Source organism: Aulonocara sp. 'chitande type north' Nkhata Bay, linkage group LG7, assembly GCF_057382095.1.
Source record: "Aulonocara sp. 'chitande type north' Nkhata Bay isolate Kocher_YH1m ecotype deep benthic linkage group LG7, A_spYH_male_GT1.1, whole genome shotgun sequence".
NCBI lineage: Eukaryota > Metazoa > Chordata > Actinopteri > Cichliformes > Cichlidae > Aulonocara > Aulonocara sp. 'chitande type north' Nkhata Bay.
In genome coordinates, this window is record NC_141350.1 from 8,898,374 (window position 1) to 8,913,107 (window position 14,734).

The following is a 14,734-nucleotide window of genomic DNA, read 5'->3' on the forward strand; positions in this document are numbered from 1 at the left end:
AGGTCTGCACTCAGAGATTACTTCTTGTGTTTAATTTATGATGCTGTTAAATTTTTTTTAGTTTAAATAGCAAGAGTCTGGATGTCCCCTAATTGTTGCTCTTACTAGATCAACCTATCTGTGGCCAAAGACTGGATAACAGACAGCACAGTGAAGAACATTCTGCAGAGTTACCGTTTATTTGTGACCCATCTTAACCTGCGTGGCTGCACGTCCCTGCAGTGGTCCAGCCTGAGATTTGTCAGTAAGTGTTCAATGCTGGATTTAAGGTGGTTTATATGCAGGTGTGCAAAGATCAATGCAATTTGCATTATGATTATGATTATTATTATTATTATAACCACAATAATGAGTCAAACTAATCAAAATGTCGATCTTTATATATTTGAATTACAAACACAACACCGATAACACATAAAAGCAACAAAAAAATAGTTTTTTCATCTGATGCAGACTTTTTGCTTTACAAATTACAGAACAGGTTAATGAAGGCAAAACAAACAGCCTTTAAGGTTCATATTTTAACTTGAGTCAGGACAATCTGATGATCTGGTATTTCTGCGGCACCCTCAAAGCGCTCGGCTCCAGCTCCTCCTCCTCCAGCTCTGCCTGTGCTTCCATCAGTGTGTTCCAGAGCTTGGGGTCTGTCTGGTCTTGATCTGGCCTGCTTTGCTGCTTTGGACACTCTCTGTTGTAAGCTTTCACATACTCCTCCACGCTCTCCCCAGCATATTCCAGAGGAGAGTAGCACACCAGGCCTGAAGGACTCACTCCTGGATGGAGGCTTAACCAGTAAACCATGTATTGAATGCTGAAAAAAGGCAGGGAGTTTTTAGTTAACTTGTCAGCATTTAACATTGAAAAAAGATGCTTATAAAAATTTGAGCTGAGGAACCCACCTGTAGTCACACACCCAGAGGTTTCCTTCCAGTTTTAAATGTAACAGGAAGTAGAGGTCTTCAAGAACCCCGTGCTGGACAAACGTCAGGTTGTTGTTTGACAAGTCCAGCTCCTGGAGATGCAAGAGCCCAGTCAGAGAGCCTGAGAGTGAGAGAGAGAAAGCAGAGGTTCATGGGCACAGCTTCCGTTAGCTTCTTGACTCTCTCAGTATAAACATATGAAGAGCAAACGCAGTGCAGTCAGACTTTAATATAAATGCTCAGCCTGTCTTCAGTGTGTATCTGAATAACTTCACCACACTGATCACTTTGACTTCAACCTCCTAAGCTTTCCCCACCATAAATTAAATTATTACAGTATACAGAACGATGGCAGAACGCCCGCTGTCTCTGAAAACACAAAATGGGAAACAGAAGGCGGCAAGACTTGTATAACTGTTCTTAACCTTTTGACTTTGCATATCCATATGGCATCCATCACATAAAGAAAGTGGCGTATACAAATTTGCAGTTGTGCATGTGGATACAAACCTACTGAGCGCCGTACATGCTGTTGTATTCCCTGATTATTAGAAAATAGGTAATAAGAGCATGCTTACCTTTGTCCAGGTGCTCCATGTTGTTATTGCTGAGATTAAGGGTTCGGAGACTCTTCGCGGCATGAAAGTCTCTAGCTTTGAGGTGACTGATCGAATTATGCGACAGGTCGATGTGGACAACGTTGTCGGGGATACCTGAGGGCACCTCAGTAAAACCTGAGCATAAATAAATGCAGAAAAAGATTTATCTATATGTTCAGCTCAATCTTTCATGCATTCAATTCAAATTGGTCAAACCCAAGAGTGCTCCAAGAAGTCAGCACAAGTTCCACTACTGGATGATTAGTAACTAAAATGTAGCGCAGAGACAAATTGGAGTTCTGTTTCTATCCAGAAAATGAGTTAAACACTAAAATACAGGCTTCAGGCCAGCAGGATGATAGTAGTACATCTAATTTAGTCCTTTTTTGGACACACTACAAATGGTTTTCTATTTTAATAGGACTGTTCTCATAAAAAAGCCAGATGTTGGCTTTCTTTTCAAATTTATAAGGTGACAAACTCCTATAAAGTGATAATATAAGAGGTTAAGTAAGCACACATTTGCAAACCCACACGTGCATGTTTGCTTGTTTTACGTTAGGTTGTGAAAATTCTTTGAGTGAGTTGTTTAGTCGTCCCAGCCAAGCAACAGCAATATTTAATCATGAGCATACACGCTCTCTGACAGTCGCAGGTATTTTTCCTAACCCCTCTCTTACATAACAAAAACACATGTGATAAACCTCTCAGGAAATGGCTCAGAGGAGAGGAGGGTAGAGTGCAGAGAGCTTGCCTCGGTTACTGCAGTCCATCCGTATTTGGGGGTAATGGTAGGTGAAGCAGACTGTAGTAACATCTGGTTTGCTTCGAATTGAACTGGGCTCTAAAGCGCCCGTGTAACCCGTTTCATTACTCTGTTGGTTGTTGGCTGGGTCTGGTTCTTTACAGAGTAACTCAGGATCAACGTGCTTCAACTTCATGTTTTTTAACCAGATGGGCTTGGCACACCTAGAAGAGGGGACATTTAGACACTGAGTAATGACTTAAAAAGTGCACACTACATACTGAGTTTTGTTGGAATCACTTACCTGGCGTGGTTTCCTAGATTACGATTGCTTGGCACCTGAAGAGTGCGTACAAGACTATCAATTGGGCAGAGACAGTTCCAGGGGTTATCATATAAACGCAAGTAGCCAAGGTTTGGCATGGGGATGAGAACCTCCTCACTAAGTGTTTGGAGGCGGTTGTGCTGAAGCAGCAGGGTGGTAAGCTTTGTCAGACCCTGGAAGGCCCCATCCTCCACTAGAGAGATCTGGTTCTGCTGCAGGTCCAGACTATCTAAATTCTCGTATCCGAGGAAGGCTCCATCATGAAGGACTTTAATTCGGTTACGGGCTAGAAGGAGGTGCTTGGGTTTGTTGGACCATGTGTTTGCGGTGGGAATAAAAGAGAGACGCCGTTCTTGGCAGTCTACAAAGACATGCCCAGATTCTGGTGACTCTAAACAGTTGGGTGACACAAGACCAGATGGGCCTGACCTGCTGTGACGGCGAGGACCTCTTGCCCTGACGATTAAAACACAAACAGCTGATTAATCTGTGAAAAATGGGCTGCAGAAATCAAATTAAATGTAGGAGTAATCCATACCTGTCCCGTGTGAGTTTGTGCCTTGCTCCTTTGAGGCCTCTGCCCTTCCCTGGTTTTTTCATCTGGATGGATGGGAGCAGCAGGAGGAAAAGGCAGAATAAGAGGAGAGGGGGGATTGCACGCATCCTGAACCCTGCAGGGGGGGTTGTCTCTTCAGCAAGATTAACTGGAGTCAAATCAGCTTCTGATGAAAGTTTTCAAACTGGGAAATGGAAATAACAGGTCAAAGGGCAAATTTGGTATTGTTGATTGTACACAGGAGCTGTCATCCCAGCAGAAGTGAGAGGTAACACACCAATCTGTTATAACATTATGACCAATCACAGGTGAAGTGAATAACACTTATCTCTATGTTATCGAGTGAGTGAACATTTTGTCCTCAAAGTTGGTGTTAGAAGCAGGAAAAACAAGCAAACGTGAGTATCTGAGCGAGGTTGACAAGGGCCAAATTATGATGGCCAGAACATCTCCAGAACTGCAGCTTGTGGGGTGTTCCTGGTCTTCAGTGGTCAGTACCTATCAAAAGTGGTTCAAGGAATGAATATGGGAGGCCGAGGCTCACTGATCCTTGTGGGGAGCGAAGGGTGGCCTGTGTGGTCCGATCCAGCAGACGAGCTACTTCAGCTTAAACTGCCGAAAAGGTTAGCGTTGGTCCTGATAGAAAGGTGTTAGAATACACAGTCCATCGCAGTTTGCTCAAAAATAAACTAACAAGCGGTACATGAGTATCAGAACTGGACCATGGAGCAATGGAAGAAGTGTTCTCGTCTGGTGAATCATGTTTTCTTATAAATCACATGGTTGGCTGGGTGCAGGTGTGTCCCTTACTTGAAGAACTCCTGGCACCAGGACGCACTGTAGGAAGAAGGCAAGCTGGTGGAGGCAGTGTGATGCTTTGGGCAATGTTCGGCTGTGTTCTTTCAGCAGGATAATGCACCCTGTCTCAAAGCAAAAATGGTTCAGGAACTTTTTGAAGAGCACAACGATGAGTTTAAGTTGTCTCCAAATTCCCCAAATCTCAATCTAATTGAACATCTGTGAGATGTGCTGAACAAACAAGTCAAATCCACGGATCCCCCAACACACAACTTAGAGGACTTAAAGGATTTGTTGCTAACATCTTGGTGTCTGATACCACAGAAACACCTTCAGGGGTCTGGTAGAGTCCGTGCCTCGATGGTCAGGGCTGTTTTGACAGCAACCAACACAATATTAGGCAGGTGGTCAAAATGTTATTCCTGACTGGTGTATGTACAGCTTTAAAATACAGTGGATTACTATGACAATACTTGTTCATTCATTAAGATACAGTCATAAAGTATTTCAAAAAATATTCAGCATAGTACAAGTAAACATGTATCTGTTCTATACTGCTCACTGTTTTATTGCAGGTGAATGCAGAAACCTGCAGGAGCTCAATGTGTCTGAGTGCTTTAATGTTACAGTAAGTGAACATGTTAACAACGAACATCTTAAAGCTACAGAAAAATGCATCTTGCTTTTGTATGTGCACATTTACAGTTTTCTAAAGTTTGACTTTGACTTTCTAAACCTTGACAAAACCCTGATTCTAATTGATTTCATCCACCGATAAATAAACAGGCAATGGTCAGTTTTCCAAATATAGATTCTAGTAACAGGTTCCTTCCTGGTTGGATGGGAAGTAACATTTCAATCTCTCCTTTTGTAGGATATGATGGTCCAGAGAATTTTGGAGGGCTGTCCCTGCCTGCTCTACTTGAACCTTTCTTGCACCCTCTTAACAAACAAAACTCTACAAGAGCTGTCCAGGTAGGTCTCCATTTGTGGTAAAACCATCAGTGATTTAGACTTTGTCACCAGAATAGATTTAAAAGATGCTACAAACGGTGTATCGGTGTGCATAATGTTTCTTTCTGATGGCATCCCGCCCCTCAGGTTCCAGAATTATCTACGTGTCTGTTTGTCCAGTTGAAGCCCACAGCTGGCTTGTATTTCATGTCCGAAATGAATGCGGTCTGTGCCAGCAAAATGATTTAGAGAAACAGATGCTACACTGTATAATTGTATGACAGGTTGATCGATTTCCATGATGGTGTTGCTCTCTCACGGCTTGTAGTATTATGCAATGCTATCTGATTCACATTTTCCCACAGAATAATGTGAGGATGCTCACCTTTAATTGACAATGACATTTTCCTTTTTTATGCCAAGGCTTTCTTTTCAAATGTAACTTTTTTGTGCTAAAAACAAACAACCAAACAACCAACTATGATCCGTACAAGGCTCATTAACACATAATATGCCTTCATCATTTCTTACATCTAACAGAAACTGCCTGAGCCTTCAGTATCTGAGTCTGGCCTACTGCGACAGATTCACAGACAAAGGTTTTCTGTACCTGGCCACAGGGAAGGGCTGCCACAATCTCATCCACCTCAACTTGTCCGGCTGCACCCAGGTCAGTTGATGCGTTTCTCTCAGCTGCTCCACTCAAATTCAGCTGAAAACAGCAAATGGCTTTTGACCTCCTCAGTCCGTCTTGAACAAATCCAATCACTCGTCTGTTTGCACGTGTTCTCTCTTGTTCCTGGCGTTGCTGGGGTTTGCACTCGGGGAGAGCGCCGAGCGAATGAGCAGAAGAGAGGAAAAGGCAGCTGTGGCCAAGCAGAGGTTTGGGTTGGCCCACCCACTCAGCATGTGTACACTCTGTAACGTAACCCACGTACTGCAACATGAAAGACACTCTTCTGGGAATGCGTATTAGTTTGCTTCCAGATGTATAGTTTTATGGGGCCCTGAAAATTCTGTGAATGAGGAAAAGTGATTAAGATGATGAAACAGATTTTCCCCTCTCCTCCTAGTTGACCGTGGCTGGGTTCAGATATATTTCTGCTGGATGTCCTGCACTTGAAGAGATTGTGATCAACGACATGCTCACGCTCTCAGATAGCTGTGTCCTGGTGAGTGTAAATCATGGCACATGAATGTGTCTTGTCTTGTGCATAATTCTTTGTACCCACACCCTTAACCCCATGTTGCTCTTCTCTAACAGGCCCTCCTTACCAGATGTCACTGCTTGTCTGCTATTTCTCTGCTGGATGCACCACATCTTTCCGATATCGCTTTCAAAGCTGTTGCTGAAGCAGCCAAACTGAAGTCTTTCAGCATAGAGGGTGCGATCACATCCCACAGTCTTCATTTCAATACACGCACAGTGGGGGAAATAATTATTTGATCCCCTGCTGTATTTGTAAGTTTGCGGCTTAAAAAGAAATGATCAGTCTCTAAATTTTATGGTAGTTTCATTTAAAAGGAGAGTCAGAATATCAAGGAAATATCCAGAAAAAACACATTACATCAAAGTTACAAATTGATTTAAGTGCCATTGAGTGAAACAAGTATTTGAATAATTCATGATTCCACAGATTGGTTGTGTGCCCAAGTTGCACACAGATTTCAGTCAGTCAAACAAAGATACTCCTGATTGCAACTCATATGTACAAAGCACACCTGTCCACATAATCAGTTTTGTCCATTCCAACCTCTCCACCATCATAGACATGACCAAAGAGCTGCCACAGGACATCAGGGGCAAGATGGTAGACCTGGGAAAGGTTGAAATGAGGTACAACAACATCAGCAAGAAGCTTGGTGAGAACTATTAGTGCAATTATTCAGAAATAGAAGAACTATAAAATGATCATTGCTCATCCTTCATTCTGGAGCTCCGTACAAGACGATGCCTCATGGGGTGAAAATTGTGTGTGGATCAGCACAAAACTACACAGGAGGACCTTGTTAATCAGCTTGGCAATAGACTACGCCAGGGGTGGGCAATTCCAGGCCTTGAGGGCCGGTGTCCCTGCAGGTTTTAGATCTCACCTTGGGTCAACACACCTGAATCACATGATTAGTTCGTTACCAGGCCTCTGTAGAACTGCAGGAGCTAATTTAGCCATTTAAATCAGCTGTGTTGGTTCAAGGACACATCTAAAACCTGCAGGGACACCAGCCCTCGAGGCCTGGAGTTGCCCACCCCTGGACTACGCCATAATGGATTGAACCCACATGGTCCCCCTGCTCAAGAAGCCACATGTAAGTTTGCCAGTGAACATCTAAATGAGGCTTGGGAGAAAGTGCTGTGGTCAGATGAAACTATAATCAAGCTTTACAGTATTAACTCAACCCGTTACGTTTGAACGAAGAAAAGTACTGAGTAGGACCCAAAAAATACCATCCCGATAGTGAAGCATGGACTTGGAAACATTATCCATTGGGACTGTTTTTTTCTGATACTGGTACAGGACAATTCTACAGGACTTGAAGCTTTGAGTGCCCAAGCAGAGGCCAACAAACTGAGAAGTTGGCCAAAGTCTCTCCTAAGATGTGTCCTAACCTGGTGACCTACCTGTGCCTGCTAACACAGGTTTCTCCACCAAGTATTAGGTCATGTTTTGCTTGGGGTGGAAATACTCATTTCACTCAATGACATTAAAAAATCAATTTATAACTTGTATGTAATGTGTTTTGGTTGATTTCTGTCTTTTTCCATTAAAATGGAACTACAATAAAAATTAAGAGGCTGTTCATTTTTTTCAAGCGAGCAAACTTAAAATTTCAGCAGGGGATCAAATAATTGTTTCCCCATTGTGTGAAGAGTTTTAATACTGCTCCAGTTATTCTCCACTATGTTGTACACAATGCTTGTGCGTTAGGCAACTACCAGCTCACAGACTTGAGCTGGAACGCCCTGTTCAGAAGCTCACAAGGTCTCCGCAGGCTCCACGCAGCAGAATGCCCCGGGATGACTGACGCAAGCCTCAAATCTGTAGCCTCCCTCCAACATCTGCGGTATCTTAACATCTCGTATTGCAACAGGTGTGTGCTTGTTTGTGATGACCGAAGTCTCACTTTTCATACCTTTTCTTTACATTTCTTTAAATAATGTGTTTCAGGGTGACTGATGTTGGGGTGCAGTATTTGACTAAAGGCTGCTCAGCAAATGAACTGCAAGAACTGAATGTCAGTCACTGCAGTCACATCACCGACATCTCTGTCATGAGGATTGCACAAAGGTACACACAGTTACGTCTCTGATTATATGACAGTTTTTTTTTCATGAGTATTTACCCAGAACTGAGCCTAAATACTATCATAAAGCAGCTTTTGTTTGCATTTTTTCCAACTTGTTAGGTTGTGTAAACTTCTCCATCTCAATCTGAGTTACTGCGAGAGGCTGACGGACTCGGCCGTGGAGTGGCTGGGTGGGAGCTCTCTCTGCTCACTTGACCTCAGCAGCTGCAACATCCAGGATCAAGTACTGTTACCATGTTTGCTCTTGTTTTCACGCATTGCTGAAGATTTGAATTTTGGGAATTTGAAGAACAACCTGTAACTTGGGTATTTGCATTTTTAGGGACTGGCCACTCTTGAGGGAATTCCCTTGAGGAAATTGGTTATTGCCAAGTGCTTCTCTGTCACAGACGCTGGAATTAAGGTGCATATTTATCCATGTTTAGTCCTCATTTATTTTCTAATCAGTAACACTTCATCACACATCTCTCATTTTCTTTGTTTCTCACAATGAGCAGAAGCTGTGCAAGAATGTGACAGACCTGGAACATGTCGATATCTCTCATTGTGTGGCTCTGTCTGACGCAGCCGTCAGAGCCTTTTCGTTTTACTGCAGAGGCCTGGTCGCACTGCGGATGGTCGGCTGTTTTAAGGTATAAACGTGCACATTACTAAGGCATTTAATGTTACCCAGTTGAAGGAACTGCCTTTCTTCTTGTCATTTCATGACATTTTTTCATTTTTCTCCCCCTGCCTCAGATGACCGATATGGCCGTGCAGTATCTGACAAGTGGATCTCAGTACTTGCGAGAGCTTGATGTGAGTGGTTGTGTTCTTCTCACAGATCTCACACTTCGGTACTTGGAAAGAATTTGTCCTCCACTCAGTTCCATCACGATGGCCTGCTGCAGCGGCATCTCGAGGTACGGCATGCTCTTAAAAGTTCACAGCAAAGCTAAACTCCTGCCCAAAACTTTAACCGATCGATAAAGGTGTGTTTCCTCAGGGCAGCTGCCTCAAAACTTCAGCCACGTGTGACATACTGGGAGCACAGCAGCGACACCCCTCCATACTGGTTTGGATACAACATGGGGCATCTGGTCACAAAACCCAGCAAGTGATGATCCATCAGAAGTAGCAAAGCAGTAATCAGTAATGACAACTGCAGTAAGTCCATGCAGGAAATAAACAGAGGTTTACCTGTGTGGTCTTTCTGGTCTGTACCTGTCGGGACAGAAGCCTACAACACAAAGTTTTACCTGCTTTGCTGACACATTTCATCAGTTTCCAACAGCACAGTTGAAGTGGTGTACTAGTTTACTTCAGGAGCCAGTTTGCGGTCCTATCTATTAATAATATAGCAACCTTTTCTCACTGGAAATCCTATTTATATGCACAGTTTCTCATGGACTTGATGTTTCCGGCCATCATTGGTCTGAAATGACTGAATTCAAAGTTTGCTTCAAATTCAGAAATGTCTCAACATAATCTTTAGAACAGGGCTATGTTGGAAAGGCTGTCAGCTGTGTGGGGGGCCCCCTTGTGGCGAGAGAGCCACCACATGTAATGGCACAAGAGAAAACATACAGGGGTCCAACTCCAAGTATTCCCGATCTCATTAAGAAGGACCCAAGCGAGTTTGCCCGGTTAAAGATCGCACTTGACAATCTACTGCCACCGGATGGGACAGAGCTTTTCAAGTTTCAGATACTGATGGATCATTTGAAACTAGATGAAGCACGTCTCATAGCTGATGCATATCTCAATTCTCCATCCCCCTATACTGACACCATGGCAGCCCTATCGGAGAAGTTTGGTCAGCCCCACCAGTTAGCCCTCAGGAAGATTGCCGGTGTTATGGATGCACCGGACATTCGTCGCCGGGATGTGGAGGCTTTTGAAAGATTCGCACTGCAGATTCGGGCTCTCATTGGTATGCTGAAGACCCTTGGTCCGGATGGCGAAGTGGAACTGAAATGTGGCTCTCATGTGGCACGGCTCCTCAGTAAGCTGCCAGCTGAAATGAGGTCTGAGTTCCGGAGACATATGTGTCGCCATCCAGGGGTAGTATACAACCTAACAGACTTTTCAGACTGGTTACAGCTGGAAACATGGTGCCAAGATAGCAGTACCCAGCTTGGGGCTACAGGGCAGAAGGAGAGGGTCATCCAGAAAGCAGAGCGCCTGAGAGAGACGAAGTCAGTAAAGCGCATGGCCACTATCCTGCATGGCTCAGAGAATCTGCCGACGAAGCAGCCTGTCGAGTCGGTGAGCAGCAAACCAGCTGTCCATAGCAAGAAGAAAGGCCCGCTGAAAGCTTACTGCCCCTACTGTGATACGGAGGACCATTATCTGAGTCAGTGCCCCATATTCCAGTCGTTTGATAAGGCTCAAATCTTAGACTGGATTAAGACAAACCAGCGTTGTTGGCGATGTGGCAGATCACATCAAGCAGCACAGTGCAATCTCAAGAAAGCTTGCAGCCTATGTCAAGGCAAACACCTTCAGATCCTGCATGAGGTCAACGCCAAGAGTGTGAAGGAAGGTACTTGCCTGGTGAGCTCTGCAACTGAAATACTCCACCTAGATAAACCTTCAGATTCTACCCGTGTTCTGCTTAAAGTGATTAGAGTTCTCCTGAGAAATGGTGACAAAACTCTGGACACTTATGCCATCCTGGATGATGGCTCTGACCGCACCATGCTGCTCTCCTCTGCAGCTCAGCAACTGGGCCTAACAGGCACACCTGAAGACCTCGCCCTGAGAACTATCCGTCAGGATATCCAAATGTTACATGGGGCCTGCGTTTCATTCACACTGTCCCCTATCATGCAGCCCCAGAAATCCTTCCACATAGCTAATGCCTTCACTGCCCAGCGGCTTGGCTTAGCTGAGCATTCATATCCAGTTACCATGCTCAAGAGAAGGTACCGACATCTGACGGACTTGCCCCTACAAACCTTCAGCAGAGTTTCACCCCTGTTGCTAATTGGGGCTGATCACCCACATCTCATAAACCCTATAGAGCCTGTGCACTTTGGATCACCAGGAGGGCCAGCTGCGATGCGAACCCGACTAGGATGGACTCTGCAAGGGCCTGCAAAGTCGCTTGAGTCACAGTTAGAGTCTCAACAGTGTCTCTATACCTCCTGCAGCCCCCTATCTGTTGAACTCCAGAGGAATGTGGAGAAGCTGTGGCAAGTGGATGTTCTACCATATAAGAGTGAAAAGGAGGTGACAAGGTCGAAGGAGGATCATGAAGCCCTTCAGATATTGGAGGCCAGAACAAGGCGCGTGGAGGTTAAGGGAGTGCTCCGGTATGCCACACCCTTATTGAGGAGGAAGGATGCACCACTTTTTCAGGCCACCCAAGAGGCGACACTGCCCAGCCTGAGGAGTATGGAGAGACGTCTGAGCAAAGACCCAGTTAGGGCTGCTGCATATATGGACGAGATTGAAAGGTTGGTGACCTCTGGGTTCGTAGCCAAACTGCAACCGGAGGTTGCCTCTCAGAGCCAAGAGAGTTGCTACATACCTCATCACATGGTCCAGCACAATGGCAAGAATAGAGTGGTCTTTAATTGCTCTTTTCGACACAAGGGACTTAACCTGAACGAGTCCCTATTGCCTGGCCCTGTCCTGAGCCCTTCTCTGGTTGGAGTGCTCCTGCGCTTCAGAGAACACAGCATTGCCATCAGTGGTGACATAAAAGGGATGTTCCACCAGGTGTGCCTACTCCCGGAAGACAAACCGCTCCTGAGGTTTCTTTGGCGCAATATGAATCGGGATGAGCCCCCTCACAGCTATGAATGGCAAGTCCTTCCCTTTGGGACAACATGTAGTCCCTGCTGTGCCTCCTTTGCGCTACAGCGGCATGTCCTCCTGCATAGTGAACCAGGAGAGGAGGTGAGGTTCTCCATCGAACGGTGCTTCTATGTGGACAACTGTCTACAGAGTGTTTCATCGATTGAAGAAGCCCAGCAGTTGGTCAAGAAACTACGGCAGCTTCTGGCTTCCGGGGGTTTTGAAATTCGGCAGTGGGCTAGTAATAGGCCAGAAGTGATTAGTCATCTGCCATCTGAGGCACGGTCAGACAAACTGGAACTCTGGCTGTCACAGGACCGACAAGAAGCGCATGAATCAACCCTGGGACTGAACTGGAACTGTGAGACGGACACCCTCAGCCTCAAGCACCGACCCATTGACTATGGAGAGCCCACTATGAGGAACATATATCGAACCCTGGCTAGTCAGTACGACCCACTTGGGTTCATCATTCCCTTCACCACCAGGGCCAAGATTATTGTACAGCAACTCTGGGACAAGCATCGAGATTGGGATGACCCCCAGTTACCTCATGATTTGCTGCACCAGTGGAAGACATGGAAGGGGGAGTTGGTGCATTTATCAGAGTTAACATTGCCACGATGTTACACACTGCCGCACATGGATCTATCTGACATTGCAAGAGAGGTACATATCTTTTGCGATGCATCAGAGCGAGCCTATGGCTCTGTGGCTTACCTGAGATCAGAAGATCATTATGGTAATGCGCAGCTGTCATTCCTCATGGCCAGATCACGGGTTGCTCCAAGGAAGCAGATATCTATTCCCAGACTCGAACTCTGCGCTGCACTCACTGGAGCCCAGCTCGCAAAGCTACTTCAGACAGAACTAACGTTCAAGGTGACCACATGTACGCTGTGGTCTGATTCAACCACTGTCCTCAACTGGTTGCATTCCACATCCTGCCATTTCAAGGTGTTTGTTGGCACCAGGATTACAGAAATTCAAGAGCTTACTAACCCCAAAGACTGGCGATATGTGGATTCTACAAGAAACCCAGCTGATGACATCACAAGGGGCAAAAGTCTCACTGAACTGGCCAGTCCAAATAGGTGGACTCAAGGACCAGATTTCCTCCTCCTACCTCCTGACCAGTGGCCCTCCTGCCCATCGTTGGGTACATCAGACCCAGAGGATGGCATCGAGCTAAAACGCTCTGCCATATGTCATATGGCTAACACGACCCCGGGTAATCAAACCCCAGAGGCCCAGCGGTTCAACACATGGGCAGAATTAGTAGAAGCCACAGCTAAGGAGATTCAAAATGCAGCAATGCAGGGTGACCCAGCTGGGAGTAACTCATCTACTGCAGGGGCCTACACCGAGGCAGAGCAACAGATCTTGAGACAGATTCAGATGGACTGTTTCCCAGAGGACTACCACCTACTACAAGCAGGCAAACCTATACCGGCTAACAGTCGGCTGCTATGCCTAGCACCGCAGTATGATGCCAATCATAGACTGATCCGGGTTGGTGGCAGGCTGCGGCGAGCAGAGAGCCTTGATCTGTCTGTTGTACACCCTGTGGTCCTGGATCCCACCCATGTGTATACCAGACTACTTATTCAAGATGTGGATGCACGTCTCGGTCATCCTGGCCCAGAGAGAGTATTCGCTGAGCTTCGGCGGACTGTATGGATCCTGCGAGGTAGAGAGGCCGTTAAGCGGCACCAACATAGTTGCATGGATTGCCGTAGGTGGAGGGCAAACCCAGCTTCTCAGCAAATGGCTGACCTGCCACCTGCCCGCCTCAGGCTGTTCAAACCTGCCTTCTATTCGACTGGCATGGACTGCTTTGGTCCTTTCTGGATCAAGATAGGCAGACGCAGGGAGAAGCGATGGGGCATTTTGTTTAAGTGCCTCACTACTCGGGCCGTCCATATAGACCTCCTGACATCCATCGACACTGACTCCTTTCTGATGGCCTTCCGAAGGTTCATTGCGAGAAGAGGGAAACCGGCAGAAGTTTACTCGGATCAGGGGACAAACTTCAAAGGAGGGGAAAAGGAGCTCCAGCAGGCGTTCTCCATCATGAGTCCGGACCTCCAGCAGAAACTGGCTAAGCAGCAGGTTCGTTTCCGCTTCAACCCACCTGCAGCACCCCACTTTGGAGGCACTTGGGAAAGAGAAATCCGCTCTATCAAAAACGCCTTATACACCTCTGTCGGCTCTCAAACAGTGAGTGAGGAAGTACTCAGGACCGTTCTTACAGAAATCGAGGGTATCCTGAATGCCAAACCCCTAGGTTATGTTTCTGCTGATGTGGCTGACATCGATCCAGTGACCCCTAACTACTTGCTCATGGGGTGGCCTGACAGCTCCCTACCTCAGGTAGTGTATCCCGAAGAAGAAGCGTTAGGGAGGCGAAGATGGAGACATTCGCAAATCCTGGTGGACAGATTCTGGTCATCTTTCATCAGACACTATTTGCCTAATCTCTTAACTCGCATGAAGTGGCAGAGACCCATGGAGGACATAACAGAGGGAGCGGTTGTTCTGCTGGTGGATCCACAGCTACCCAGAGCATCATGGCAGATTGGGAGAGTGACGAAGATTCTTACTGGTTCTGATGGCCACACCAGAACAGCAGAGGTGAAGATACGTGACAAAACATACACCCGGCCTATAGTACGTCTGATTGTGCTTCCAGCGATCAAGGATGAGGATGACCAGGTGGGGGAGCCCTCGTCTGTATAAACAGCCTTT

The 14,734-nt window shown here is 46.0% G+C and overlaps 2 protein-coding genes and 1 long non-coding RNA gene across 4 annotated transcripts; 2 read left to right on the forward strand and 1 right to left on the reverse strand.

The window, feature by feature from the left end:
• The first annotated feature begins 148 nt into the window (after window positions 1-148).
• LOC147324521 (uncharacterized) lies at window positions 149-4,918 on the forward strand. The gene is made up of 3 exons (XR_015130187.1): window positions 149-244; window positions 4,519-4,571; window positions 4,818-4,918. It is a non-coding gene; the product is annotated as an uncharacterized LOC147324521 (long non-coding RNA).
• Window positions 363-5,745, reverse strand: LOC147324522 (leucine-rich repeat-containing protein 17-like). 2 transcript variants are annotated; one of them, XM_086298365.1, is made up of 8 exons: window positions 5,508-5,745; window positions 3,956-4,065; window positions 3,128-3,329; window positions 2,569-3,045; window positions 2,274-2,488; window positions 1,499-1,654; window positions 900-1,041; window positions 363-811 (listed from the first exon to the last, which is right to left on the reverse strand). In XM_086298365.1, exons 3-8 carry the CDS (start codon window positions 3,250-3,252, stop codon window positions 532-534), a joined length of 1,395 nt encoding a protein of 464 aa, XP_086154491.1. In that variant the 5' UTR covers window positions 3,253-3,329; window positions 3,956-4,065; window positions 5,508-5,745; the 3' UTR covers window positions 363-531. The 2 variants fall into 2 exon arrangements, with proteins under 2 accessions (XP_086154491.1, XP_086154490.1); XM_086298364.1 differs by lacking the exon at window positions 3,956-4,065.
• fbxl13 (F-box and leucine-rich repeat protein 13) lies at window positions 5,281-9,323 on the forward strand. Its single transcript, XM_086298379.1, has 10 exons — window positions 5,281-5,779; window positions 5,971-6,069; window positions 6,162-6,282; window positions 7,825-7,987; window positions 8,065-8,184; window positions 8,303-8,426; window positions 8,526-8,606; window positions 8,701-8,835; window positions 8,942-9,105; window positions 9,189-9,323. Exons 1-10 carry the CDS (start codon window positions 5,576-5,578, stop codon window positions 9,301-9,303), a joined length of 1,326 nt encoding a protein of 441 aa, XP_086154505.1. The 5' UTR covers window positions 5,281-5,575; the 3' UTR covers window positions 9,304-9,323.
• The last annotated feature ends 5,411 nt before the right edge of the window (window positions 9,324-14,734 follow it).